We start from the raw sequence: 26,418 nt of genomic DNA on the forward strand, positions 1-26,418 counted from the left end.
CCTTCAGTGACCAGAAATGATCTCTGTCAGACAAGATACCAGAGTACATGCACTCCTGACCAGGGTTGATCAAGCTTTTTATAATGTTGTGAAATAGATTTATTGTTCCCTGAATGCTGCTATTAATATTGCCATGTAAAAAGATTGCTCATTTATCTCAATCTGGACTTCTGGATGTGACTTGTTTGCTTGATCTGCAAACTTAAGGAATGTTGTTTTGGTTCGCTGAGCCCTTTCATGCTTTTTAGTTGGTTTCCTTTCCTTGACATTGTAAGTGTAAACTAAATTAAATTATGTTGCACCACCAATTGGCAGTGTTGAAATAGTTGCCTCTTCTGGTGCGATAACCGTTCCATCTGCTGTATGCTAGTGGCCAATGAAAGCAGATGGTGTTGCACTTTGCTGAAATATGTTGCAGATTTCCATTTTTATAAATGGAGTGCTTGAATCAACAATTTGTTTTCCATGCTTGCTTGTTTTATATATTTTTTTTAAAAAAGTTTTGGTATTTCCATATGTCTTTTAATGCTGATGTATAATTAGTATGCTTCAGGACTGTCTGCCAATAGCTGTTGGCATCAGTCTTTGTATGCATTTCAGTCTGCATCAATTTAAAGCTGTATAATTTGACAATAGGGCTTGCTTTAATTGCCCTAGTTAACATTGAACAATTGGAATTACCTAGTTCAGAGGCAGTTTTTCCACTTAATGTCTCACTGAATTTTCAAGAGGTGCGTGTGCAACTGGTGGTGTAAATTTTCAAGGCATGCGTGTGCAACCAACTATATGTGCCCTTTATGAGTTTCATTGTTAATTGTTTCATGTATAAGGAATACATTTAATCAACGTAGACATAATAATGCAGTCTCCACTAATGTTTTGTAAGCATTTTATATGTGAACCCCATGAGACAAGAGCCCACCAATCCACTTCTTTTATTTTGGGGGTGGGAAAATCATTTTATGTTGGTACGAAGTTTTTTAAAAGCCATAAATTTAGCATGTGTTTGTACTATATATACATATATACATAAGAGACATCTTAGGCATTGGAGATATTTATAAACTATTGGTTCTTTCCTCTTCCATACAAGAAGATAAAAACAGGCAATATCTACCAGCTATCAGACCCTTAGTATCTTAAAACAGTTAGTGTGTCTTCAGCACACACTATGTGGGTTTAACGGGGGGGGGGTTGCTAATTCTTGTTGCTTAAAATGTTTTTAATGGTATTTAAGTACCTTAAGCTGAGCAGGTACTTAAAGATTGATTTGGAAAGCATAGCTTACTATTTCTGAAATAAATAGTGTATTAAGCTTTTGCAGTATAGAGGTGGTTCTGTTGCACAGTATTTTTTATCCAGATTATGGGAAGGCTACCAAGCAAATGAAACACCTTGTTGATTTTTTGATTGGAGACATGAATGTATGCATGTTGCCATCAACTGGTTGCACATCTTTTAGGAAGCATACCAAAGCTGGAATGGAGTGATAATGGCATGGAGGGATCAATGTTCTTACATCACAGTTTGACCGTCTTCTCTGTTTAGGCATATGAACTGTTTTTGCCAGAATCTCAAGGGGCAAAGTACTCTATTAGCAGAAAGATAATTTAAAGTGTTAATGGTTACAAAATATAGGCTGCCAGCACATCTTAGTTTTCAGATTCAGAATTCACTGCCAGATTCATCTCCTGTATCTTCCCAGTCTTACTCTAACCTAGTTGTTGCAAAACCGGATTTCTGCTACAGGCAACCCCCATTTTAGGCACGACTAATATGTATGCAATTGCTCACACGTGCACAATACTGAACCCGGAAGTAACCCAGAAACGTAACATAAGATGTCACTAAAAAGGTGGAATGGGAGCTGGGGCGGAACAGGGTGTTTCAATTTCAGGCAAGTGCGCAGTGACCTGGAATGCAACTCCCGTGGAAATCAGAGGTTGCCTGTACTATACATGTAACCTTTCCCCCCTTCTTGGTTCTTTTGTTTTCTCCAAAGCAAAGCTGGATCTTTAATACTCTGCCTCATGAATCCCTGTTAGGCAGCTCTCCGCCTTTAGTCTCTTCCCAGTACAGTGGTACCTCGGGTTAAGAACTTAATTTATTCTGGAGGTTCGTTCTTACCCTGAAACTGTTCTTAACCTGAGGTACTACTTTAGCTAATGGGACCTCCCGCTTCCGTTGCGGCGCGATTTCTTTTCTCATCCTGAAGCAAAGTTCTTACCTGAGGTACTATTTCTGAGTTAGCGGAGTCTGTAACCTGAAGCGTCTGTAACCCGAGGTACCACTGTATCTTTCAAGTAACATTTAAGTATATGGCTCAGGCAATATGTATTAATCCATTCTTTTCTGTGTTGTTTCTGTTGTATGTTAAATCTGCAAGGCTGCTTTTGTAACTTCTAAATTGTTTTATATTGGCAAGTTACCACCTTTAAACCTTTATTCATTTACAAAAAAATGTTAGAATTGCAGCAATTATTTCTGGCTTTCTTGAGCAAGCATGCTTAGGTTGGTCTGTTCTAAATCCCCCAAATTAAGCAAGGTTATCAAAACCAATACAGTTCTTTTCATGTGCATGCAGTCATCTCCAAAAAAAGTTTCAGTGAGGAGTAATACTGCTAATTCCCCAAAATTAGCCTGTAGCGAATACACATGTAAGATACATGTTTGTGTGAACGTCTCTCTTAATGCATTAGAAGATCTGGTAATATTCTAGGATGAAGCAGCCACATCTTGCTCTTCGCTAGCCATTCACAGCCAACTGATTCCACTTCCCCATTTTTTTTTCATTTCCAACTTTTTCAGTGTTCTGTGGTTGCTGAGCAAACCCAGTCTTCATTGGACTGTTTTCCTCCCTCCTTAAATTTCACCCCATAATATTTTTGATATGTCTACAATTTTGGGGTTTCACTCAAGCCTGCTGATACCTCATCTATGCCACTGTGTCTATGTAACGATTGGTACTCACCCCTAAATTCCACAAATAGATGAAACAACGAGAAGGTCATGCATGCTTGGTGTCTAGGTTTGTTCTGTTCCCCTTGAATGCCATTAATTTAAAAATATATTTACTTTTAGAGAACTCGAGGACGAAAACGAAGCTACATTCCTGAAGAAGAAAAACCTGAGGTTGGAATTTTGAAAAAAATAATTTATTTTCAGTTAAATTGGTGAAAATGTTGACATTTGAATGAATAATGTTGCTGAAATAAGACTTGTGCTCTTCTTCCACCTTTTTCTGTTTCCATCTATTGATAGGAACGTATTCCTAGAGAAAGAAGACAGCGACAGTCTGTAGTACAAAAGAAGCCTAAGTCTGAAGATTTAAGAACAGAATGTGCCACATGTAAGGGAACGGGGGATAATGAAAATCTAGTCAGGTAGGTTTGATGCTGTGACCTTTTCCAGAGTGGATTAAAGTTCCATCTTCATCACTTTCACATTGTGGCTGTAATGAATGACCTCTTAATACAGAACTTTAAAAAAAAAAAAATCTAAATTGAGGGAAGCATTGCTTTAGAAACAGTGGTTTGATCCATTTATTGACTTGCCACATAACTTTATCCTGTGGATTTAAATGTAAGTAACTAGAGTAATGTTTTCCTAACAAAAGGGAATTAATTTTCTTTTGTCAGGGTGAGTTACCAGGATTCTATAATGGGTTACAAAGGTAAACAAGGCACCTATTTTGACAGCTATCAATCTTCACCTTCTAATCCTCTGCCATGAAAGTTTTTTGAAGTTCACTTTGCTTCATTCATAAGATACAAAGATCATTGTGCCCTTTTCTTAAATATTTCCAAATGTTTTATCTTAGCGCAATCTGAAAAATGCCTCATGTTGTGTGTTCTTCTGAGCTGTTAAAATGTTACAGGGTATACTTTGTGATTCTGAATTCAAATCAAGAAGGTGTTGTGATTCTTTAATGAATTGTAGGTGTTAAAGAATACTCAGATGACGAGAGCCTGCTCGTCATCAGTAATAATCAGTCTCACGCCAAGATGAGTTGAAGGAGTCTAACTGACTCTAGGGCTGCTGCGGCCCAACATTTATTATGAACAGTAAAACATACTCTCTAAGGAAAATACAACAGTGTATCAGCCAGCAGATAAAGACAATACCATACATGGGTATCATGCCACCATCAGGCTATGCTATGTGGACCAATCATTGGGATCGCATGAGCTGTTCACGCGCTGTTCATGCTCCAAGCAACGCTTCCTGCTTGAACCCTGCAATAAACTTTCGCCCATGCACTTATGCATAAGCAACCATTTTCCTACACTCAGATGGTTTCTTCTTAACTTCATTAGATGACCCTTTGGCCTGAGAAAAAGGAATGATTTATGAAATTCTGACTTAGCTTTTGTTATGCAATAAAAATGCAGCAGCTACCAATTTTCAATTTCTCTTTAAAATGAGAGAACTTGTAAATGGGCTCTTGTAAAATAGACATTGAGCAGGGAACTACTTTTTACCGTTTCTGTAAGGAAACACAAAAAGATTGCTTAGTTTTTCCCATGAACTTTTTGTTAAACATCTATGAAGGCCAGGATCTTGCAGGAGCACAAATAAGACGCTACTGGGACTTGGAAGGTAAACGTTAAAGACGAAGGAATAGGAATACAAACTGGGAACAGACAAAAGAGACAACTTAGCTGCAAGTGAGCTTAACTGAAAGCCAAAAGATATCTGTGATCCAGTTCATACCCAACACTAAGCCAAACTATTATCTACCATTAACATGCAAATGTGAAAGTTCCTGGAGAAGAGTTCACAGCTCCTTTGCTCCTTCTGTTACACTGAGCCTTGGTTTGGTATATCATCTAAACCCAGACTTGTGGTTTTATCTCACTTCAGACAGACCACAAGCTCTAGCCCAAGTTTCCACTTGGTTTACAGCTTAGGGTCTGAAGGACACAAACAGGCCCAGTTCAAGAGGACACACTAAGCCAGGCATAGGCAAACTTGGCCCTCCAGATGTTTTGGCACTACACTTCCCATCATCCCTGACTACTAGTCCTGTTAGCTAGGGATGATGGGAGTTGTAATCCTAAAACAGCTGGAGGGCCAAGTTTGCCTATGCCTGCAGTTCACAGCAGTGCAGCAGTAGCAGGACTGGGGGAGGGGTAATGCAGCTGCTGTCCATGTTAAGTCACGATTTGGTTTGGTGTCACGTGCACACTGAGCTGTAGTGTTTCACTTTTCTACTGAACTATCTCAAATAAGAAACTTGGAACAATATTCAAGTACTATGCGTAGTTTGCTTCTGTTTGGGTGCAAGGTTTGGAGGGTTCTAAGAAGAATGAAGAACTATTATGAATCCCATTGTAGTTTGCTTCTCTCAAGGATTTTAGATGCTGCAGTGAGGTCAGGCTAAATCCTCTTTTTTATTTCTTTCGTGATATCCTATACCTTCACATTATTAACTGCCACAACATGTCTGCCCTTCTGAACTTTTCATTAAAAGTACCTTGATAATATACTGTGGTTCTAAAAGTTGGCATTTGTGTTACTTTTGCTGCCTACATGTTTCTCATCATAGTTTAACCAAAAGGGGAAGATTGTTAGAAGTCTTCAAACTTCTAAGAGAATCAAGTGATTATTTTCTGCATTATTCTCAATCCCAGTGTTTTAATAAACTCCAGAAGTTTGCTCTGGGGATTTATGAGTTTATGTATAAACATTACAGCTTAAACCTTTTGAGTTTCAGACAGTATGCTTTTTGAACACCACAGCCTTAAAATACGTGTCAGTATTAGTGCGTGCAGCAGTGATTTAGTCCATGTAATTGTCTGTAACACCTTGACTTATAGAAATAGATTTATGCAACGTGACTGTCTAATTTAGCCAACTCAGATTTTTAATTGACTTGTCCACTTTTTAGTTGAGACATAGGCCTCCTTTATTACCTATAAAAATCACCTCTAAATTTTCCTTTCTCGCACCTTTTCATCAGGAGGATAGTGTTTGGGACTGCAGGAATACAAGTTTGGAACAGTTGTCTGAGTAGCCCTATTATTTCATCAAGGCTTGTTATTAAATATATATCTTTTGGCCAGAAGTAAAATTCCACCATCTGTCAGTAGGGTGCCTTTGTTTTAAGAATGCACTGTTTTTTAAAAAATGGGTCACAATAATATCTTCTATCTCTCAGCAGTGGCTAGAACTATTATCGATTGAATTGATCTTGCTTCTCAGAAACAGACTGTATTTAAGAGGATGTATATAATCAATTCAGGTCCTTTGTCCTAAGAAGCCTCCTTGACTCATGTGAAAACTTCACCATATTGCTGAAGCTCACCTGCTAAAAATAGTTTCTTCCCAAGAAACTTTGGAGGTTGCTCTTATAAACCTAAATGCTGGTGGTTCCCAGTGTGAGACTTCTGAACTTGTGAGACAATGAGAAGATGATTCTATGTTCATCTAAAATACTAAGTGATGGTTGTTCCCTGTGTTACGTTGTGATATTTTCATTTGTGTTTTTGTCAATATAGTTGTTGGAAATGTTATTTGTATAAGAAGGCAAATACATTCATGGTGCTTTATGTATTATTGGAGACATTATATGGGTGAGGTTGCTGAAGCTGAATCTAAATTAGGCTTACAATTATTTTAACCGGCAGTTCTCATGACCTGGAGTGAATGGGAAGCAGGCATCTTTTATGGGCATCAGCCTCTACTGGTTGTTCAAGTATGCAGACTTGCAGTGCTTCTAGGCCCATAACTTGACAGCTAGAATATACTACAGTGGTCTCTTGGAAACAGTGCAATTATGCACCAGGTCTATGATGTCTTTCTTTAGCCCACAGAATGCAATTTAAGGTGCTAGTTATTGCATTTATATCTTAATACCAGTAAGGCTGCTCTTCTCCCTTGTGTCTTGTTGCAGTCTCTATTATCAATCCAAACACCTTTCAAATGTTAGATCCATATGCCAAGATTATATAAAGTGAACTTGCAGGGTCTCATTATAGGTGACTTACCCACTGTAACAGATTTTCATTTCTTCTGAAGGTTTGTCAGACTAACAAGTTTGAGCATTTTCCCTATTTCATAATTTATTTCTTTTTATTATTTATTTAAAACATTTACCGCAACAACTGATTCTCATCACATTTTACATGATAGAATTGTGCAACAATGAGAACATCGCTGCAGTTTTAGCGACATTCTTTCTTGTAACAGGGCATTCTTTGAGTAACTCAGAATTTTCCTGTTTGGGTTGAACTTCAGTCACTGAAACATGAATTGGGGCGTTGCTTATGCATACATTGAAATTTTAAGTTAGGAAAGAGTTGCTTTTTAAATCTATACTGTTTATATGTAGCAGTCTGAGAGTTTGTTTTGCTTCCTTAAAAAAAAAAAAAGTGCTGTGCTGTTCTCCTTTTTTTATAGCTAATTCTATCTGTCATGGGTGATATGGGTTACAAGCTAATTTAATTCAATACTATTCAAGCTGCATTAATATTATCTGTAGGAATGAGTAGTAGATAGTCCAGGGATTTTGACCATCATTGCTTAAACAGGAGCGTTATAGATTTTGATTATGGGGAAAAAATTATGTTGAGGCTACTACTTCAACCATCTGATACTTTATCAAAGAGACCTGAAACGTATTCAGCTGCTTTAGACAATCCCAGGGGCTCGCCTAAAATTTTGCAGAATTTGAAACCACCTCCCTCTAAAGAACAGACTCCCAACCAGCACTACCCAAGCCATTTCACAAACTGCTTTCAAAAGTCCCCTCCCTTTCTAAAGTTATTTGCCCTGAGGCAAAGCAAGGATGTATGGGTTGCAATTTCAGAAACACAAATCTAAGGTCCCATTTTAGGTGTACCTGATTATATGGATCCTTGCCACTGATTTTTCATAGAAATATTTAAAAGCATTTTTTCTTACAAAATATTGATTGATGGTTGCCATTGCAGTAGTGAATACTGTCATGTTTGATTCTTTGTAACTTTTTGACAGTACAACTTTAGGCAGGGATGGGGAACCTTTGGCTGGCCTGTAAGACATTGCAGTCCTTGGAGCCTCTGTTCCTCGCCACTCTCCTCCTCTTTGCATTCTGCTCTGGCTGCAGACAGGAGGAAAAGCAGAAAATCTCAGGTGATAGGGGCCTGATCTGGAATGGGATCCTGGTATGGCGGGGTAATAATAATAATAATAAATTTTATTTATACCCTGCCCTCCCCAACCAAGGCCGGGCTCAGGGCGGCTAACAAGCAATAATAAAAACAAGTTGAATGAATACAACTTAAAAACATGATTAAAATACAACATTAAAACATTAACATTAGAGGAGCTTAAAACTTTTTACTACCACTGTGACCCTGGCACAGATCTGGCCTCTGCACCTGCAAATTACATTGCCCCCAAAGAATCCATTGCAGTGATTGCATTCTTTCTTCCAGTGGAAATTGCAAGTGCAGTAGGTCCAATCCAGACAACTGCCCCAGGGAACAAAGGTTTAACGCTCTTCTACCTCCACACCAGGGTTCCAATCCAGATTGGGCCTCTAGAGCTTTCTAATTCCATTGTGGAGGAAACTTCCACAATGGAAGGTTTTCTCCAAAGCAGATTGGATGAGGTAGAGAGAGAAAATGAATGAATGCATAGGATGTGTTTGTGTGTTACTGTGGATGAAAGAAGATGGGGTGTGTGTGTGTGAGAGAGAGAATGAGAATGAGGGTGGGGTGGCGATGCACACCACTTGCATGCAGTTCCTGACATTACCTTTAAAGGACTGCAACCCCTCTGATGGTGGGTTGGGGAGGTTCTCCACCTCTTCTATATCTGATCCCCCCCCCAGCTATTTGAAAGGGTGTGACTCTTTCAAATATACACATTAACTATTTCTTTGTTCTCTGATCTGAGAGTACTACATAGATGCAAAGAATTGCAGTATAAAGTGCTACAGGGAAACTCGTGACAAAGAAATGACTAAAGAATATCTAAGGAAATAAACTTAGAGCAATGTCAAAACACCATGGAGTTATTTTAAACGAATACTGTAGCCTTGCTTAAGAAAACATTTTTTAAGCAAGTGTATCCATTTTAATGGCTGTGAATGAGCATTGCTATGAATGTGTACAGCACTCCAAGGCCTTGTTTATTACTGCTGTCAACATTTATAGATGAATCATTTTGTGGAGCATTCTATTATCATTGAGAAGTCCCTGTCCTACTGCTCGTACCCTACTCTGTTTTGATGTAGCATCTACCTATGTGCTTCTTGGGTTGATTTATTTCGTTGCTGCATATCACTTTGCCAACAAAACTTGTGGAAGAACGGAGAGAGTTTTCAACCGCAGAAGGAAAACTCCGTTCTAAGCAGGCATCTCTGAACATCAGGAAACTAGATAATATAGATGTCTCTTGTTCTTTGGAATAAATACTTCTGAACAATAAATAACATATGAAATAGCATTAATTGGATATCTGAGCAATAGGCGTTCATGTAACAGGCTTCTGCTAGCTCCTGGGATGTGGGAGGGGGAAAGTGGGATTTGGATTTATACCAACAGGTGGCATAAACAATTCCATTATTGCTTTGGATGTAGGTCTTGCAGTATAATTAATAGAAAGACTGTGAATTTGCACAAATGCTGGTTGTTATAAGTTTGACTAATGCAAACCCCCCCCCCCGACTTTAGTTCATTTAGTAGAGTGCTTCCAGAGTAAAATTGTTAAGTTTGAATCAAGTGTGTTGAGTGTTGCCCCATAGAAATCAATGGGACTGAATTTAGCCATGACTAAGCCTGGATCCAATCCATATTTTTAAAATTACATCTGTAATAAACATAAGTAATTGAGTGAAACCTTATTGTGGCGTAAGCATATGTTATGCTCGTTTTCACAGTGAAGTATAAATTTAGATACTGCCTCAAAATAGTAGGGTTAAAATCAATAATGTTAAATATAAAATCAATAATGTTAAATATATATATCTGCTGCACTTTGCTTTCTTTTTTGCGGTTCTTTGGAGCATAATAATAAAGAATGTGTGTTATTATTACGAAATATAATTGGGGGGGGGATATTTATTGTATAATGAAAGTCCAATCAGCAGCATATCTAAAGGTAGGGAGTGACCATTGTCTGAAACTCTGGAGGGTAGTCAGTCTATACATTACCGAGCTACATGGGTCAATGTTTTTGAATTAGTATAAAGTCTTCGTGTGTTTCTATGTAATGTCAGGAAGCACATTCTTTGTAGTGTTAACAATGATGGTGTTTGATATTACCAAAAGCCTGTGCGCAGGATGTAGTGCTAAAAGAACTGCAAATGGGCATGTTTTGTGAATTGTTTTTAGTTCTTTTGAGGGATACAAATAGCTAAAATGTTATGCAAAATATATGGGAACTGCCTTTTAAGTGCTAATAGTAGTATTTGAAAGTCCAGTGCAACGAGCGATTACAGTGTATCTGGGCTTGACAGTCTTGTGTGTGAGGCATTAATGTTTTGCATCTTTTCATGAACTTCTCAACATGGCATACTTTCCTTCTGGAGCTGCAAAAGTAGCAGGCAGTTTCTTTTAATTCCCGCTGACTTTCATATCTGCGATGAAACTATTCTAAGAGAATATATAATGGAAGCAATGAGTTGACATTGCAGGATTGTGTAGTAAGTGACTTTTACCACTGCACATAAACAGAGCAGTTATTCTAAATCATAGCATCGGTTTCAGTCAGATAACCACTAAAATCACTGCACTGTGGTCTGCTGAAAATGCCATCATCCTTCATCTGCCAAATTAAGCCCGGGGAGAGCAGGCAGCAGTAGTGCCTGCACTGCTGTGGAGAGGGATGAGCCCTGAACCAAGCGAAAAGATGTTCTGGAAGAACAGTAACCTTTCCTATGATGTGTGCCTTTTCCATTACATTTTTGACACAAAATGCTGCCAAATGATTTAACGGTGACATTTTGTTTTGCTGACTTTCCCTTTTTCTCATTAAAGAGAAACAAAAGTTGGCTTTGGGAAGGAATGAGTAGTCATGCGTTTTGAATTCTGTTACAGGAAGCCTAATTTGTAAAATTATTAAATGTAGGATTTTCCTGCAGCCGAGCTTACGAAGGATTTTGTTTCATTCTTTTTATTGTGTTTTTCAAAAAAGTACTTATCTCCTGTGATAAGGTTAATTTCTATTGTCTTCTTTTCCTGTTGCAGAAATTGCACATTATTTCTAATTACTGAAACCTCCCATATTGGCCTGTGACACTCAGCTCAACACCCTCCCATATTTGCTCTTCATAATCTTATGAATATATATATATATATATTCAGAAACTAGTTTAGAAAGGTGCATTGCAGCAGCAGGCATGGTACTTCCTGCCATAAAATGTGGACATTTTTTAATTGGGAGCAACCCCCTCCCCCTAATAAATTATTGTAAAGCACAGAAGCTTATATACATCTCAAATTATATATAGTTTGTAAAGTAGGGAAACAGAAAAAGGTACCTTCCCCTAATGTGATGCACACATGTATTGGCAGAATGGGATTTTCTTCAGTGCAAGCTAGTGGCACTACGGTCAGTGCTGAACCTTGGAGTCTCAAATTTCAGCGGCGCCTTGCGCAATGCCAAGATTTTGTGCCCCTTGCCTCCCATGTTCTATTCTAAATCATAGGAGCAGTGCCCCCGTAGCTCTGTGCCTAGCGTGACCGAACCAGTTGTGCCCCCCTAAATCTGCCTCTGCTACAGTTCCCTTTGCGTGTCAAGGCCCCCAAGCCACCCCCCCAGGAGACTAAAGACATAAGGACACTGAATTTAGGTCAATGTTAATGGGCAAAATTTAGGCCACAACTTTATTGGTTACAGAATGTGAGCAGTATTGGCTTAGGTGTTGGCAACAACAGACTATATCTGACTCCTGCCCCCCTTGCAGGAAGTCTGGAAGTCTGCAGGAAGTTGGGGGAGCCCTGCCGACGTGGATCGACTCGAGCACCGCGGCGCAAGGCTGAAAAGGGAAGCCTTGGAGTTGCGCCGCGGCTTAAATCGGCCCCGGTCTTGCCCCCAAGCAACCTCATTGGCCGCCTGGCAACCTGATGAGGCCAGGGTCTTCCCCAGCGGGACATTGCCCCGCCCCCACGCTGAGGTGGGAGTCTAGGCAGCCTGATAGCACCCCGTCCCCACCCAGAAGTGGAGCCGATTTGTAATTCTTTTGCTGGTGTTGTGAGAGTCATTTTTTTTTGGAAGACATAACAGACTCTTGAATACTTAACTTTGTTCTCCTTATTTCTACCCTGATAGATTTTGGTTTTGCAAAATTAATTAAAAATATTTTGAGGTGGGAAAACAGATTAAGCAATATATTAAGGCATGCTATGGTGAAAATGGCCAGCCAAAATTTGTGACATTGCACTAGAATACTTTTTCAATACCATGTCTTCTGAGGACTAAAAGGCATATCATCCTCACACTGTGTGTCATGCACAGAAGGATGACTGAAGTGTGTGTGTGTGTGTGTGTGTGTGTGTGTGTGTGTGTGTGTAATCAATTATCTGTCTCCTGTTTAATAACTTTACATCTTTAGTATAGTTGTTTAAATGTTTATGAAATCATTAAAACACTTATCCTGCCTTTCCACTATATTGCAACGCTCAAGGTGGCTTATGATCAACATGATGAAAATGTAATAAACTAAAGCCATGAACTAATATAGTATAGAAACACAGCTGGGAGTATCATATCCAAGAAAGGGAGCAGGGAAGCCATTCCAAAAAAATTTGACACAGTAATCACAAACACATGCACTGACATTTTAAATACTATGGCTGTGTTAGCGACAAATAATACTGTGCAGGTTCGTAGAAATCGCATTCATGGTTTTCTGTTTAGTTCTCTATGGTTTTATAATTTGATATTTACTATTATGTGCCTCCACATTAGGAAATACAAATAGTGTAAATATGGTGCCTTTATGAGAAGTATGCAATTATTTTGAGTCATAGCATAAAACAATTGGCTGTGTTTGTGCATACAAGTGCAAACCTACATGCCTCAATATCTGTAAATGATCACCATGTTTTAGTCCACAACTGTTGAAATTCTCAAGCTTTCCAGACAAATGTGCAATTATTTAAAAGTACACGACTACTACTGAAGACATTTGTGTTTGGGAAGGCTTTACCTGAGGTGTAACCTAGTCATTTACGGAAGATCAATTTTTATATTTGATGAAATGTTTGTGTCGTTTTTGAGTTTGTCTGGATGCTTTTATTGTTTGAGTTTGTTGAATTGATTTTAATGTTCTTACACTTTGTGTTTGTTTCTGTGATTAGATTTTCCTTCACAGGAACTTACTGTTTGACAGGATGTGTTACATTAACTTTAAAAGTTTGTTTTAATAGTTTGAGATGGAGGACAAATGCTCACACACTATCCTTCATTTGGCTACACTTCATCCTTTTCAGTTCTGAGTTCAAAGTTTATGTGTCATTCATCTTTTAACTATGCATGCTTATACCAAAGAATAAAATAGCACAACTATCTTCATTGTAGAGGTAGTTGCAGTAAACTGTTTTCTAATTGAGGTTGTGGAGAAAGGGGAGAAACAAAAACACAAGAATTTCATGTCTAGTGCAATAAAAATATGCCAGGAGTCATAGGAAATCATGATGAGAAGGTTATAAAGATAGCATGGAGGCAGCTATCATGTGCAGTGGGAGCAGTGAAGCAGCCATAGCAATTTGAAAAAGCTTCAGTCTTTTTTTAAAAAAATGAAAATCTCCTAGAAAGATAGTTACATGGCTGCTGGTCACCATATGTGACAGATGACAATTCAGAAGAGAAGCCACAGACTACCAAAAGTCACAGAATCCATGTGGGAGCTGTCAAAAATTGATCAGAACAATTCTAAGAAAGGAGAAAAAGACATTTCCATGACAAAGCTATAGAGTGAAAGGAAGAGAACCCGACACTTGTCAGGATAAATTTCCACCTTCCCCACCGCTACATCTTATTTATGAAGATAAGGGTTTTCCCCTCCTTTTTGCAAGAGGCCAGTACTGGATTAACCATTGAACCTAAAATACTAGAACTTAAGTATACAAACTTTGATGCTAGTCACAGAAGATGCATTACATTCAGGATGTGTCTGAAATGGAGGAAAGAAATGACTCCCGTTCCTCAGTCTAGCAGCCAGCATAGCTATCAGCATTGGAAAACTATAAAAAATGAATTGTAAAACAGTCTAGGAAAGAGAAACAACTTGTTCAGAAAAGCATCCATGGTCCTATCTGAGCTAGACAGTACAGTATATCTCTAATGGCATAGACATACACCTTATTGCAGATTGATTGCTTTACTGTGAAGGATTTTTCACAACAAAAATAAGTTTGTATGTTTAATTTAAATCCCTTTGAACTAGAGATGTGGAATAATGTGTATCTCCACAATTGCTGAGGATCATATTACCACATGGAGGGTTTTTGCGAGTTTTAGGCAATGATCTGATTCTTGGCTAAAGATTGCTTTAATTATCTAGGACCCCAAAAGGTAAAGATATATATTTTTTACAGGAAATGTCCAAATTACATTTGATTTAGCCCTCCTAGGCTGATGAGGTTCCTGTGATCCCAGCAGCTGTATGTTTAATTTACTAAGCTACCAGAAGTCTGGTGGAGCCCTACAGAACTGAATGAAAGTGGAATTACCAAACACCTCAACTAATTAGAGTTCCTTCTATTCCCAGCAACTTCTCAAAATCCTTTTTGGATTTCAGTTTCCTTTTTGCTTATGGCACTTCAAGTGATTGAGTTTTTGGCGTAGCCTGGGTTGGCCACACACAGACATACACACAGAGAGATGGTTTCATGGTGGCGTGATTTGTCAGACAATTCGTTAAAAATGTGAGTGATGGCAGCATTTTAGAGTAACGAGCAGAGCTTGCATTGCAACCTGTACAACCTCACAGGGCTGGGGAGAGCGCTTGAACCTGTTTGTCACATCTAAACAGCCAGATATGATTCAGAAGGTAGAGGATCTTATTACATAAATGGTACTCTCAAGAAGGAACCAAATCTAAAACTACAGCAGGTGTGAAGTTAAAATGTAACTGTACAAAATAGTATACAAGTCTTCCAGCTCAACAGTTTTCTACCCATCGGTAATATGTGCATCTTGCTCACAAAATCTGATATTGTACAAACAGGGCCAACAAGTTTATATATCCAGATGGCCTCACATTTGTAATCTGAGACCTTGATTAGGTAGTATTAAAATATATTGCTTGGTTGTTTTCTGTTTTAACAAAGATGCAATCCGTTGCCATCAGTTCCTTAATTTGACCAGAGTCTGAGGTAGGCAATCATTTGATTGGCTGGGGAAGCCCAGCCAGATGGGCGGGGTATAAATAATAAATTACTATTATTATTATTATTATTATTATTATTATTATTATTAAACCTAACTGCATTGAGTAAAGGAAGTTAGCATAACATTTTCATCTCACTCTAATGAAAGGAAACACAACAGGGGGTTGTGTTCAGTGGTAATGTTGTCCACACATTTTGTTAGATGAGTAGCTGAAGAATGAAGACACACACATCAATATGTAAAGGAACTAATCATGATATCAACCAGTACTCTTCCATTTAGGTGGTGAATGACTTGTTGGCACAATTTTCTGACTTCAGATTTCTCAGGGTTGTCAGTGACAAAGGACATGTGGCAAGGTGTGCAAAATCGGTTTCTTAAAAGCAAATCATTTTTGTACTCATTATGTCTACTTGGTTTGATTTTATTCTATGTTTCTGGTATTGGTTTTTTGCTTTTCAATTCAAACAGTCTCGATCAAGGGCTGAATATAGCAAACAAATATATATATATACAGGTTATGTGCACACATTATCAGCAATGTATCAGTAGATAAAGACAAAACACTTGGGCAGTTTCTCACTATTGCAATTTTTAATACGGAAAAGGTCTCATCACGTGCTGACATGTTTGTCAGAATTCATAAATTGCTTTGTATTATTGTGAGCCGAAGCGGTTATTTTCTTTCTTTTTTGCTTATGTTTGCATTAAAACAATTTAAAAAACATTTTCTCATCTGCATAATTGTGCATATTTTGACTTTTTTACATTGGATGTGGAATTTTAGTCCACACCCTCCTTTACCTGTCTTTTCTTTTGCAGTCTTCATATTTAGCTCCTCATTTCTTAATATAATGGAAACCCCATTATTTGGTGTGCATGATTTAGGAGTTCTCCTCATGTCGTCTTTCTGAAGTGGAGATTGGAGAAGAATTCAGCTGATTTGCCTATTGAAATCATTTCTTGCTATTATCCATTGAAACCTGTGGCATCTTTCATGTTTCCTTTTTTACTCTGAAGTCCGATACCCACTGTCAGACTCTCATAATTCTTGTCTGAGTCTTGCTAGGTGAAAAGTAAAATATGCAAGTGCCTTTCAGTTTCCCTTTGTTAGAAATTTCCGCGTTAACGCACCAGATGCAACTATCAGCGTGAGTATGTAGTTCAAGCCCCCCCCCCAAAAAAAAATCTAATCAGAGCACATGTAAGTTTTCCCAAAGTTTTCCTGCAGTGTTAAAAGTTTTAAATATGAAACATGATGGAATTAAGGGAAATAATGTGATTGGCATGTGCAGTGTCTGCCATATAAATGCCGTAAAAATCACAGTAAACCCGACTTGCTATATTTCTTAATAAATATTGAAAAAGCAGGAATCTGTAACTCAGAGGTCTGGATCTGCAGAGGTCTTGTGCAAGCGGAAATGCAATTTCTCTGCTGCAGCCCCTGTGCCTCATCACTGTCCCTTGACCCTCAAAAGCTTTTCATCGGTGTGGAGGCTGTCATAGGGCGGGAATGAGTCCGAAAAGCCCCACTGTGCAAGTGGAGTTCCATTCATTTGTTTCTGGATCCAGCTCAGTAACTATAGATGCCCTATTGACATTATAAAACAATTGCTTTGTGAGAACGCTGTGTGCTGCTTTGTAATTGTCAATCAGCTCCTTCCTTTCCTGATTGGACACAAGAAGTATAGTTAATCTGGTATATTATCATGCTATATAGTTAAGAGTTCTGACAAGGAGAAGCTTGCTCTCTTTGTATAATCATGTCTGTTTTAATTAAAATCTTTTATATAGCCGAAAGGTCACCACTCTCCATTTTCCACACCTAAATGGCAGTTTCTTTTTTTTAAGCACTGTGAATGAGGAGAAATGGATGATACTTAATGGCTAATTCACTTCCATATGCACTTGGAAATGTAACACTAATCCTAAATTGTCTCTTTTCAGTCTCAATCTGCTGTGATGTTGAAATGTTTCATAAGTCACTAGAACTGTTAAAAATGGTAAATGTTAATCTTTTTTTTCTTATCACTTTACTGTGTAGATACTCTTCATGAGACACTACTCTGCCACAACTCATCCCCGGAGGCAGTCCTGGAAACTACTTTTATAAATGTGATTTTAAGCTGTGGATAAGACTTTCAATAGAACACAAACTAAAGGAAAACAGTGTATTTATCCCTTCCATATTCCTAGTTATGACAAATACTTGAGTTTGCTTGCCAGGTCTTGTAGAATGTAACCAATTGGTATGTTACTTGAACTGACAAGGCAGTTAATTTACTTGAATTTTTTTTTCTTTGCACTAATCAGGCACATTGGTATGTGCATTTCTGGAAAATACTGGATAAATGTCTTGTCTGAAATGTTCTATTAAGTAATTTTGTCTCCCGTTGCTAGTCTTTGGCAAATGATGATGTACAGTATTTAGAGTCACTGAAGAGTGACAGGAGCCTATGGGACTTAAGTACTTTATGTGATGTTGTTGAATAGGAAAAGCAATGCTTTGTCATTTGTTGGCTGCTCTACTTTTTGTGCCTCTTAATAAGCAAATTCTTATATAAATGTGTTGAAGAGCTATATGTAAAAGGCTTGTTTCTGTAAAAGTGTTCAGTATAGTGGCAATCAGATATCTGTAAAAAAACATTTCATACATTCTCATGATGAAGTAAGTTTTGCTATATAATAATTGACTTTGTACCTATTAGTATGTTAAGTTGAAAGAGTCACTGAGTGAACACATTTGGCTTGAAAAGAAGGGAACCCAAATCTTGTGGCTTTGTCTCAGTGGGTTTGTGTGTTCTGGACTGGGGGTGCTTCCGTTGAAAGCCAGCAACAATTCCTATACAGTAAGCCTGCAACATATGTAGAGGTTACGTTCTGGGTGTTGTGCCTAAAGCCAAAATTGTATGTAGTCAATATACATTGTGTTCAGCAGTGGGTGGGTTTGCCAAACCCTTTTTCTACCTAACAGACAGTCCCTTCCCACCTTATTATTATTATTATTATTATCATTATTATTATTATGCCAAGCAGGAATAGCTGGATATGCACAAGTTAAATGTGCATAAGTTGTGGGCTTACTGCATGGTAATTTGGAGAAGAACAAAAAGCTGGTCAACCAGTGTTACTGAACAAGACATACCCAGTAGCAGTCTGTGTTTCTGTTTAAGACTTGTAATTTTTTCAGATAATTTACTAGACAGCATAAGCATTTGAAATGCTTATTTTTGCCTTTCTTTGAACAAAGCTGTTTGTGCATTTGTACCTGTAACATTGAAGTATATAAGTTGCGATCCAACAAAGATACTCATGGGGCTGGTAGAACTGCAAGGTTCCTTTGAAATATTGATTGCTCAAAGTATTCCAGTCATCATTGTTGAAAAAGCAAGCTGCATTTTAAAGTGAAATTTGGCTTGGCTCTTCTGCAGTACAGGAAATGTCAAAGAACCCTCCCGCTAGGTGGGTGTCTTCCTTATGCACACTAATCACTTTGTTGGATCACAGCCATTGTATTGAAAATCATTGGGTATATGAAAATACAGTGGTATCTTGGAGCATTTTGCAAGGTATATTTTATAACCAGAGTTATAAACCTGGAAATTAGAATAATAATAGCTGTATAAAATAAAGGAAATGATACATTAGTGTATTTTCATGGTTATGGCTAGACACTGTATCTTATTTGGATATGTTCAATAAAATAACCAGATCTCCTTGGTTATACTGTTTGAAATAAGCATTTTGTCAAGACTGTAATAACATTGTGTTCTAGATTTAAATATGCACATTAGAATCGGCTGAAAAGAGGCTAGATGCATCAAATGTTTTGGCTAAGATTTGGTATAAATGTTGGCATGTGAATATAAAACTCATTCTGCATTAAAACATTTTATATTTACATGCTTATTTACCTCTTTAAAAGAGTTTTTTCTCCAGAATGGCTGGCACAAGAGAAGGTGGAAGATGCTGGTATGGTTCTTGTGGCTGGTTGTACAGCAGACTGCTATAGCCCTGATATTTCCTGTTGCAAAACAGGCTTCCACTAGTGTTGCACTGGATATCATATTAAGGAAGCAGTATTCTTGCCTTTACACTAGCTCAGCAGCCCTTGAATTAGTGGTCAGAAAACATTGACTCTGGGCCAGAAAATTTATACATTTTTTTGTCTTAGCCTGAGTAGAGCTTAAATAGTATATATTCCTATTTAATATAAGAAGGTTGTTAGTAAATATCTGCTTAGTGATCAAGAATAACTGATATAAAAACAAATACATTAAATTGTGGGGGGAAAGGGTGTATTGATTCCCATGCCTCAGTCCAGCCATCCAATACCAAGTAGTATGATTTTCACTATGCATGCGAAATTTACCTCTGCCTAAATTGTGTTTGTGTATTTTATTTTACATTGCTTTGGGCAGATTCATAGGAAGCAGTTGGTTTTTCTTAACATAAATACATAGATTTTCCCTTAGGTGTAAGAGCAGTTGTGTGTATGCGTGTAAAGTGTTCTTTGCTCACTGTGCATGTTGAACTATTTATTCGGGATGAATTTGGGAAATCATAATTAAGGTGCTTACAGACTGACCTTATATATACACACTGCTGCTTGCCTTCAGTTTTTAGACTTTGTTTCTCAGTTGAGCTTCAGAGCCCTCTTTCATAATACAGTCGTACCTCGGAAGTCAAAAGGAATCTGTTCTGGAAGTCCGTTCGACTTCCAAAACATTTGGAAACTTAGGTGCAGCTTCCGATTGGCGGAAGTTTCTGTAGCCAATCAGAAGCCGCATTGGACGTTTGGGTTCCAAAGAATATTTGCGAACTGGAACACTCACTTCCGGGTTTGTGGCATTTGGGAACCAAAACGTTCAACTTGCAAGGCGTTCAGGATTCAAGGTATGATTGTAAAGAGGAATACAGCCCTTTCAGTTAAGAGAGATTCCTTTGACTTCATGAAAGATAAACACTGACGTTGGAATTCTATGCCCTCAGAATATGACTGGACTCTTTAAGTTGGACATTTTGCTCATGGCTAAAACGGGATGGCCTTAAGGGATGGCCTTAAGGAACAGGGCTGATGCTGAAACATTTTTATGAGTTTTTTAAATGGGTGTGTTTTAAAATTCATTAGTCAAAGGTTTTGGGGGTCATCAATACCTCTTTTGGTTAGCATTGTTGCTAGGTCACTACACACAAATGTGCTACAATTTTGTAGCATTCAGCAATTAACGAGTGTTACTGGACTGTAAGAAACATTGCACTGTAAAACATTAAATGCAGGTACAAAGTATCTGAAGATATATTTCTATGTAACTTTTCTTTCTGTTTCTCTTAAATTAGACTGGATTTGCTAGTGTTGTTATAATCAGATACTTCTAAAGAAAACTGCACTATGCTGTGTTGAGATGCAGTAGTGTCATTATTCAACAGGACAACTTGGGATGTATGGTGCCAAACTGATATGTATTTGTATTGCTATTTGCAACCACTACTTTGTGTAATTCATGGTGGGCTGCTAGACGTATGTTACTGGATGGGCATATGACTTTAAAGTTCTGCATTTGCAAATGCTGAAGTGAATGATGAAAAGGTTGAAGAGATCCTATGGTGTCAGGAAATAGGTGTGTTAAACTTGAAGAAGTGGTTCTAGAAATGTTCAACATAGAACGAATGCTTGAAAATTTAACAGCTTAATTCATATTCTGTATTAGAGTATCAATAGTGGGGCAGTTTTACTAAAGAGATGCTTAGCATTCATCTTGCTTTATATCTGAGCTATCTTAATACTAACTTAGGCTTGAACCTAAAAGAAAAATTATACACACACCTGTCCAACTGCTGTCATTGCTTTAAAGCATATTTTTAACTAATATGTAGAGATGGATACTGGTGGCATGGAACAATACTCTTGGGATCTGTACCTGAAAGCATCTGCTTCTTGTTGCTGCATTTTAAAAGAGAGCTGGTCCATAATTTTTACGGTGGTGTAAAATCCTAAACTGGTTCAACTGTTTAAAGACATTCCAATTAGGTATTCAGATGCCCATTAAGAACAATCCTTTACTGCTTCATGTTGTGGAAATTTTGTATATCTTTTTATAAAGTCACGATACCTAGCATTACCAACATGTATACAAAATTTACTTGTTTGCTGTTTTTATATTGTATGCTATGTGAATAATTCTGTGGGCATTGTTCCAGGGTACATGTATAAGTGAGAGAGGTTTTTATTTAACCTTCTGCAAAGCAACATTTGTGAAGTTTTCTTTACAGATTAAGTTTATTAATAAAGAGTTCTTAGGAAATTACTTTGAGAGCCAAAGATGGTTGTAGCTGTCTTATGAATGCAGGATTCTTCTTTATATATATTATTCTTCAGAGCTTTGATTCTCTACAGTGACTTACAAATATGCAAAAAAACCCCCCCATTTTTCTTTAGCTCTTCATTTAGACAAGCCCAGGCCTCCTCCCCACCCCCATGTTCATTGTAAGACTTCTGCAGGCCAGCTGATAAGATTCCCTCCTCTGCAGGTAGGCACAATGTAATGAAATTGGACGTGCATGCTAGGCTTTGTAAATAGAATGAGATTGACCCCCAGCCATTATCTCATTTATCTGATTTACATGGTAAAATCAGGATCTACAGTATTGATTAGAACATAATTAGCTAATTATGAGCAGGAAAATACAGACTTATGTGGGGTTTGAGCACAGCAGGCTGAAGTGCTGAAAGATTTCCAAGGGCATGAGCAGATGGAGATCACTTTATTAAAGAACAAAACAGACGTGTTTCAGGTATGGAAGTGTCTAATCAACTTCCCCTGCTGTGCCGAGATACTTGACCTCAATTCAGTATTTTTGTTTGTGAAAAACTATTTTCTGTCAGCTGCTAATTTTTTTTAAAAAATATTATTTAACCTCTCAATCTGACTGAGACAGATTGAAGTAGAGCTGTTTCTACTTCTGTTTCTCTATCCAGTTTACAGTTTACAGTGTTTAGAGGGCTATTGCTTCCATAAGCCAAGGTGAGCCTCTTGGCTCAGTCAGTGGCTTGGGAAGGGTAGTGGATCATGCCCAGCCACCCCTGCTGCTAGGATATCTCCAGGGCTGTCCATAGAGATATGTCTGCATCTCTGCCATTGTGCACCAGCTCCATCCAAGAAAGAAAAGACTAAGGTTGGGCTTGGGTGTGCCTGCTAGAACCTGCCATCTGGTTGCAGTGGCAAACGTAATAGAAGTTTTAATTTATTCATAAGCTTTAAATAGTATATTTGCTGCTGCAGTGAAGCACCCAATGGCAGTCCTAGAGGTGAACTTAGCAGTTTTGCCCAGTCTTCCTAGAGGTTCATTGGGAGGAGATGACCACCCAATAAGCTTGTCAGAGCACCTGTGCTGCCACTGTTGCAGTGGAAAAATTGGGGGTAGGGGAGCCACAGTGAGGAAGATGAGGTCATAGTGCCATTTGCTAGTCTGCCTCAGACATCTTGGGCTGGTTGTGGCTGTTTAAAACTAGAATTTAACAACTTGGCTGACTATCTGGCATTAAGGATAAAACCGATTTAGTTCTGATTTACAGTATCACGTTTAGTAGTTATTTAACCAAATACATCGTTTTAACATTTTCATCTCAATTTTTTTAAAAAATAAGAAACAGAGGGCTTAAATCTTGTAGCCTGAACTTAGCACTTGCTATGTGTCAACTGCAACCCTAGCAAAATGCCAGAAGCAAGTTACATTATCCTACTGGCATTAGTTAAACACAATCACAGCAGTATTTGAAATTAAGCTGCCAGCATTCAGACATTTGAGGTTTGCGACTCTCATAGAATAGACTCCTGTCTGCCATGCAGCTAATGGCCTGGTCTGCGCATTACAGTAAGCCATGGTTTGTGACAGAGGTGGGGAACCTCATGCTGAGTGGCCAAATGTGGCCTTCCAAGTCCCTTGAAAATCTCCCCAGGCCATAACCTTCACTGACCCTGCTTCTCACCCTTAGTGTTTTTGTTTGGCTTGAATTTAGCCTTGAACTCTGGCAGTGCCTTCCTCTTGTCTGTGTGAAGGACAGAGAGGAGGAAACTAGCCTACTGTACAAAGCTAGAAATTTCATTTGTTGCTCTGCCACCTTTTTCTGTGGTCCCATCCACCACTGACATGTGCGTAGCAGGAAATCTTGGCCTTGATTTGAAAAATAAAATAAAAAAATCCCACCCCTGATTTATGGCTTACTGTGAATGAGCAACCATCACTTCTGCTTCTGGCCAGGAGAAATGAGCCCTCGTAGCAAGGCAGCACTTGTGGCTTGTTTCTCCCAAACAACCACATGCAGTAAGCTAGTAACAAAACAACAGGCACTGATGTTCCTGCAATGCTAAGCTAGTTTCCTTCCCACCCACTGTGACAACAACAGAGACGGGAGAAGCTAAGTGGGGATTTTCAAGCAGTGTGCACCAGCACTTTGCTCATTCACATTAAACCATAGTTTACTTTTAACCATGATTCAATGTGACGTGCAAATCAGACCATAGTGGGGTGAGGAATGAAGCACTTTTGGGAGCAACCCGTGCTTTTGCCCTTCAGTTGAAAAACATTTCACCTCTGGTGCATTTCTTCCAGTGGGTGTTACTCTCAGGGCCCTACCATGAGAAAAAACATCTGAACTGAAGCAGCAAGTTGTCTTGGTGCCAGAAATTGTCAGGGAGAATGTGGCTTCAACTTTCATCTTTTCTACCCATTCACTCAAAATATCTTCTGCCCCATCCCCTGCTTCCTATTAACTGGGCAGAAGAAATTGCTTCGTACACCAGGGGCAAATATGGCTGTATCATATCAGATTTTGTAGGCATGGTTCAGACATAACTGTTTCAATCTAATGAACAATGGCTGTGAAGACAATAGGTTTTTTAAAGCCACAGTTTCTCATTAAATCAGACAAGTATGGTTTAACCTCTTGAGTGCAAACTACAACATAAATGGGGAATCTGATCCTGGTTCACACATTATGAAGTGCAAGGAACGAGAGGTGGTGGGGAGCATGTTCCTGATCAAATAAGCTATAATTTTTTAGACCAAGAGAGTTATGTCTGGTCTGTGCCTATGGTGAATGAACATGGTATGATGAAGCTGCCATTGCCCATGATGTTCACAGTAATTTCTTTGTCCAATTTTCAGGTTTTTGTAGTTCTTCAAAAACCTATTTTCCCAAAGAGAACAAGACAGGAAAAAAAATAAGTCTGTGCACCATATGGGCAGCGATGGCTCTATCATGCCACCTTCAACTCTCCAGGAAAGAAGCCTCCAGGTCCTTAATTTATTTTATGTGTTTACTTCAAATGTCTTGTTCTCTAACGTATAAAAGAAACTGGTTGAATTTGGAAAATACACCAACCTTACCAGAAAACAAGCTAGCATTTAAAAACTGGTGGGTGGGGGCTAGTTTTCAACTTTAAGAACTTTATATATAAATAACCAGCACCCTGAGAATTCTGATTTGGAAATTGTCTAAAGTCTCCACACGAGTAATAGATGCCTCTTTGAAACCATGCCATAGTTAGCTTTATTATGTTGTTTGTTATATTTGTGTTGAAAAAATATTATGTATATTTACAGTTTTCCCTTTACAAACATTAATTTCGTTTGTTTCTTCAGCAGCTCTTAGGCATTGTTGTTCAGTGTAAACTATTTCTTTCATTCTTTAAAACATTTTTTTATTGCATCTTTTGCTTGTAGTCTCCATGATGGCTTGTTTTTACCATGCTTGGTAGTGACAGCAGATATTTCAGCTTTCTACAGTCTTTCTAACTTTTCTGGGAAAGGATGACTTCTGGGGAATACAAGTGCTCTGTAACTTTGGCGGTTCACATGTGTCATCAGAGTTTAAAAACAAGCCATGGTTAATTGTGAAATCATACTAAACCATAGTTTGTTTATAACAAGGGTATACAAACCACACTTATATTTTGATTTGCTTATACTTTTGAATCACTTTCCTTCTTGTGGTGGCATCAAGAGTCATCTCGGCGGGAAACAACAATATTGTGAAGTTGTACCACGAAAAATGTTTTCTGCGTGGTTTAATCTGAGCCGTTGGTTTGTTTGGAGTTTGGTAGCTGGGAAGGAGGAGTTCCTTTCAGCCAGGCTGACCAGTGATGCTTTGTAAGCTAGCTATTCCCTGTACCATGCACCCCTCTTGATTCACCTTAGAGGTATTTGCTCTGTACACTTTTTCATTAAGCTAGCTTCTCCAGGTGATGAATAATCAGAACCTTCACATAAGCAGAACAGTGGTGCAGTTAGGCCACTTTAGACTTTGTCTTACATGATACTGTGTATAATTTCCCTTACTTTAATATGTGGTAAGCCAGGCATCTTGCATTGCGGCCAAGGGGAGGGATGGACGGATGGGGCTTCCTGCTCATTCTTCTGAGTGGGGATTTCTCTCCCTGATAGTACCATTGGTACATTAATAAACAACATTTTTAAAAACCAAAGGCTCGCTAACTGGGATTTTGCCCTTCCCAACCATTGTTTGACATGTAGAAAGTACATTGCTAGTCCCCTTGTTCAAAATTCTTAGACTTATTCTCACATAAGATAAGCAAATCTTTTTGTTCAAAGGTAATTTAAAGGAGCAGGGGATATATTCTGTTAGCTTTTCCCCCTTACAGTCTCTGTCATGAAGTACTTACTTTAATATATGTTGAATTGGGTTAATCTGTATATAAATGTGATTTTAAATGCTATCTCTCAGTGGTATAAAATCAAATTGACATTTAAATTTATTTTTTGCTAAAGTATCAAACCTTATGTTTATTTTGCTAGTTCTTTATGTGATGAAATGGAATTAAATCAGTTTTGAAAATGCATGGTAAAGTGAAGGCAGCTACTTGTGAAAAAATATGTCTCAGTTTAATGTACTTTTCTTCCTGTTAGCCGCTGCCATGTAGTTTACTTATATTGTATAATGTAAATGTCCTTTGACCTAAGCAGTGCAGTTTTACTTGAAATAAGAGTAACAGAGATCAATGGGATTTATGCCCAAAAACAGAGCACAGGATTGCAGCCTTTTGACAAAACAAACACACCACTTCTTAT

General features: G+C 38.2%; 1 protein-coding gene across 9 annotated transcripts in view; it reads left to right on the forward strand.

Annotated features, from left to right (window-relative positions):
• Positions 1–26,418, forward strand: part of PHF14 (PHD finger protein 14) — a 124,577-nt gene that overhangs the window by 46,437 nt on the left and 51,722 nt on the right. For 8 of the 9 annotated variants that reach the window (XM_081881959.1, XM_081881955.1, XM_081881958.1 and 5 more), the window contains 2 exons: positions 3,082–3,132; positions 3,262–3,383. In XM_081881959.1, coding sequence (XP_081738085.1) covers positions 3,082–3,132; positions 3,262–3,383 — 173 coding nt within the window. Of the gene's footprint in view, positions 1–3,081; positions 3,133–3,261; positions 3,384–17,371; positions 19,229–26,418 lie in introns of those variants that run through there. The other variant, XM_081881963.1, reaches the window with a different exon arrangement.

This window comes from Podarcis erhardii, assembly GCF_964252035.2.
Source record: "Podarcis erhardii genome assembly, chromosome: 12".
Taxonomy (NCBI): Eukaryota; Metazoa; Chordata; class Lepidosauria; order Squamata; family Lacertidae; genus Podarcis; species Podarcis erhardii.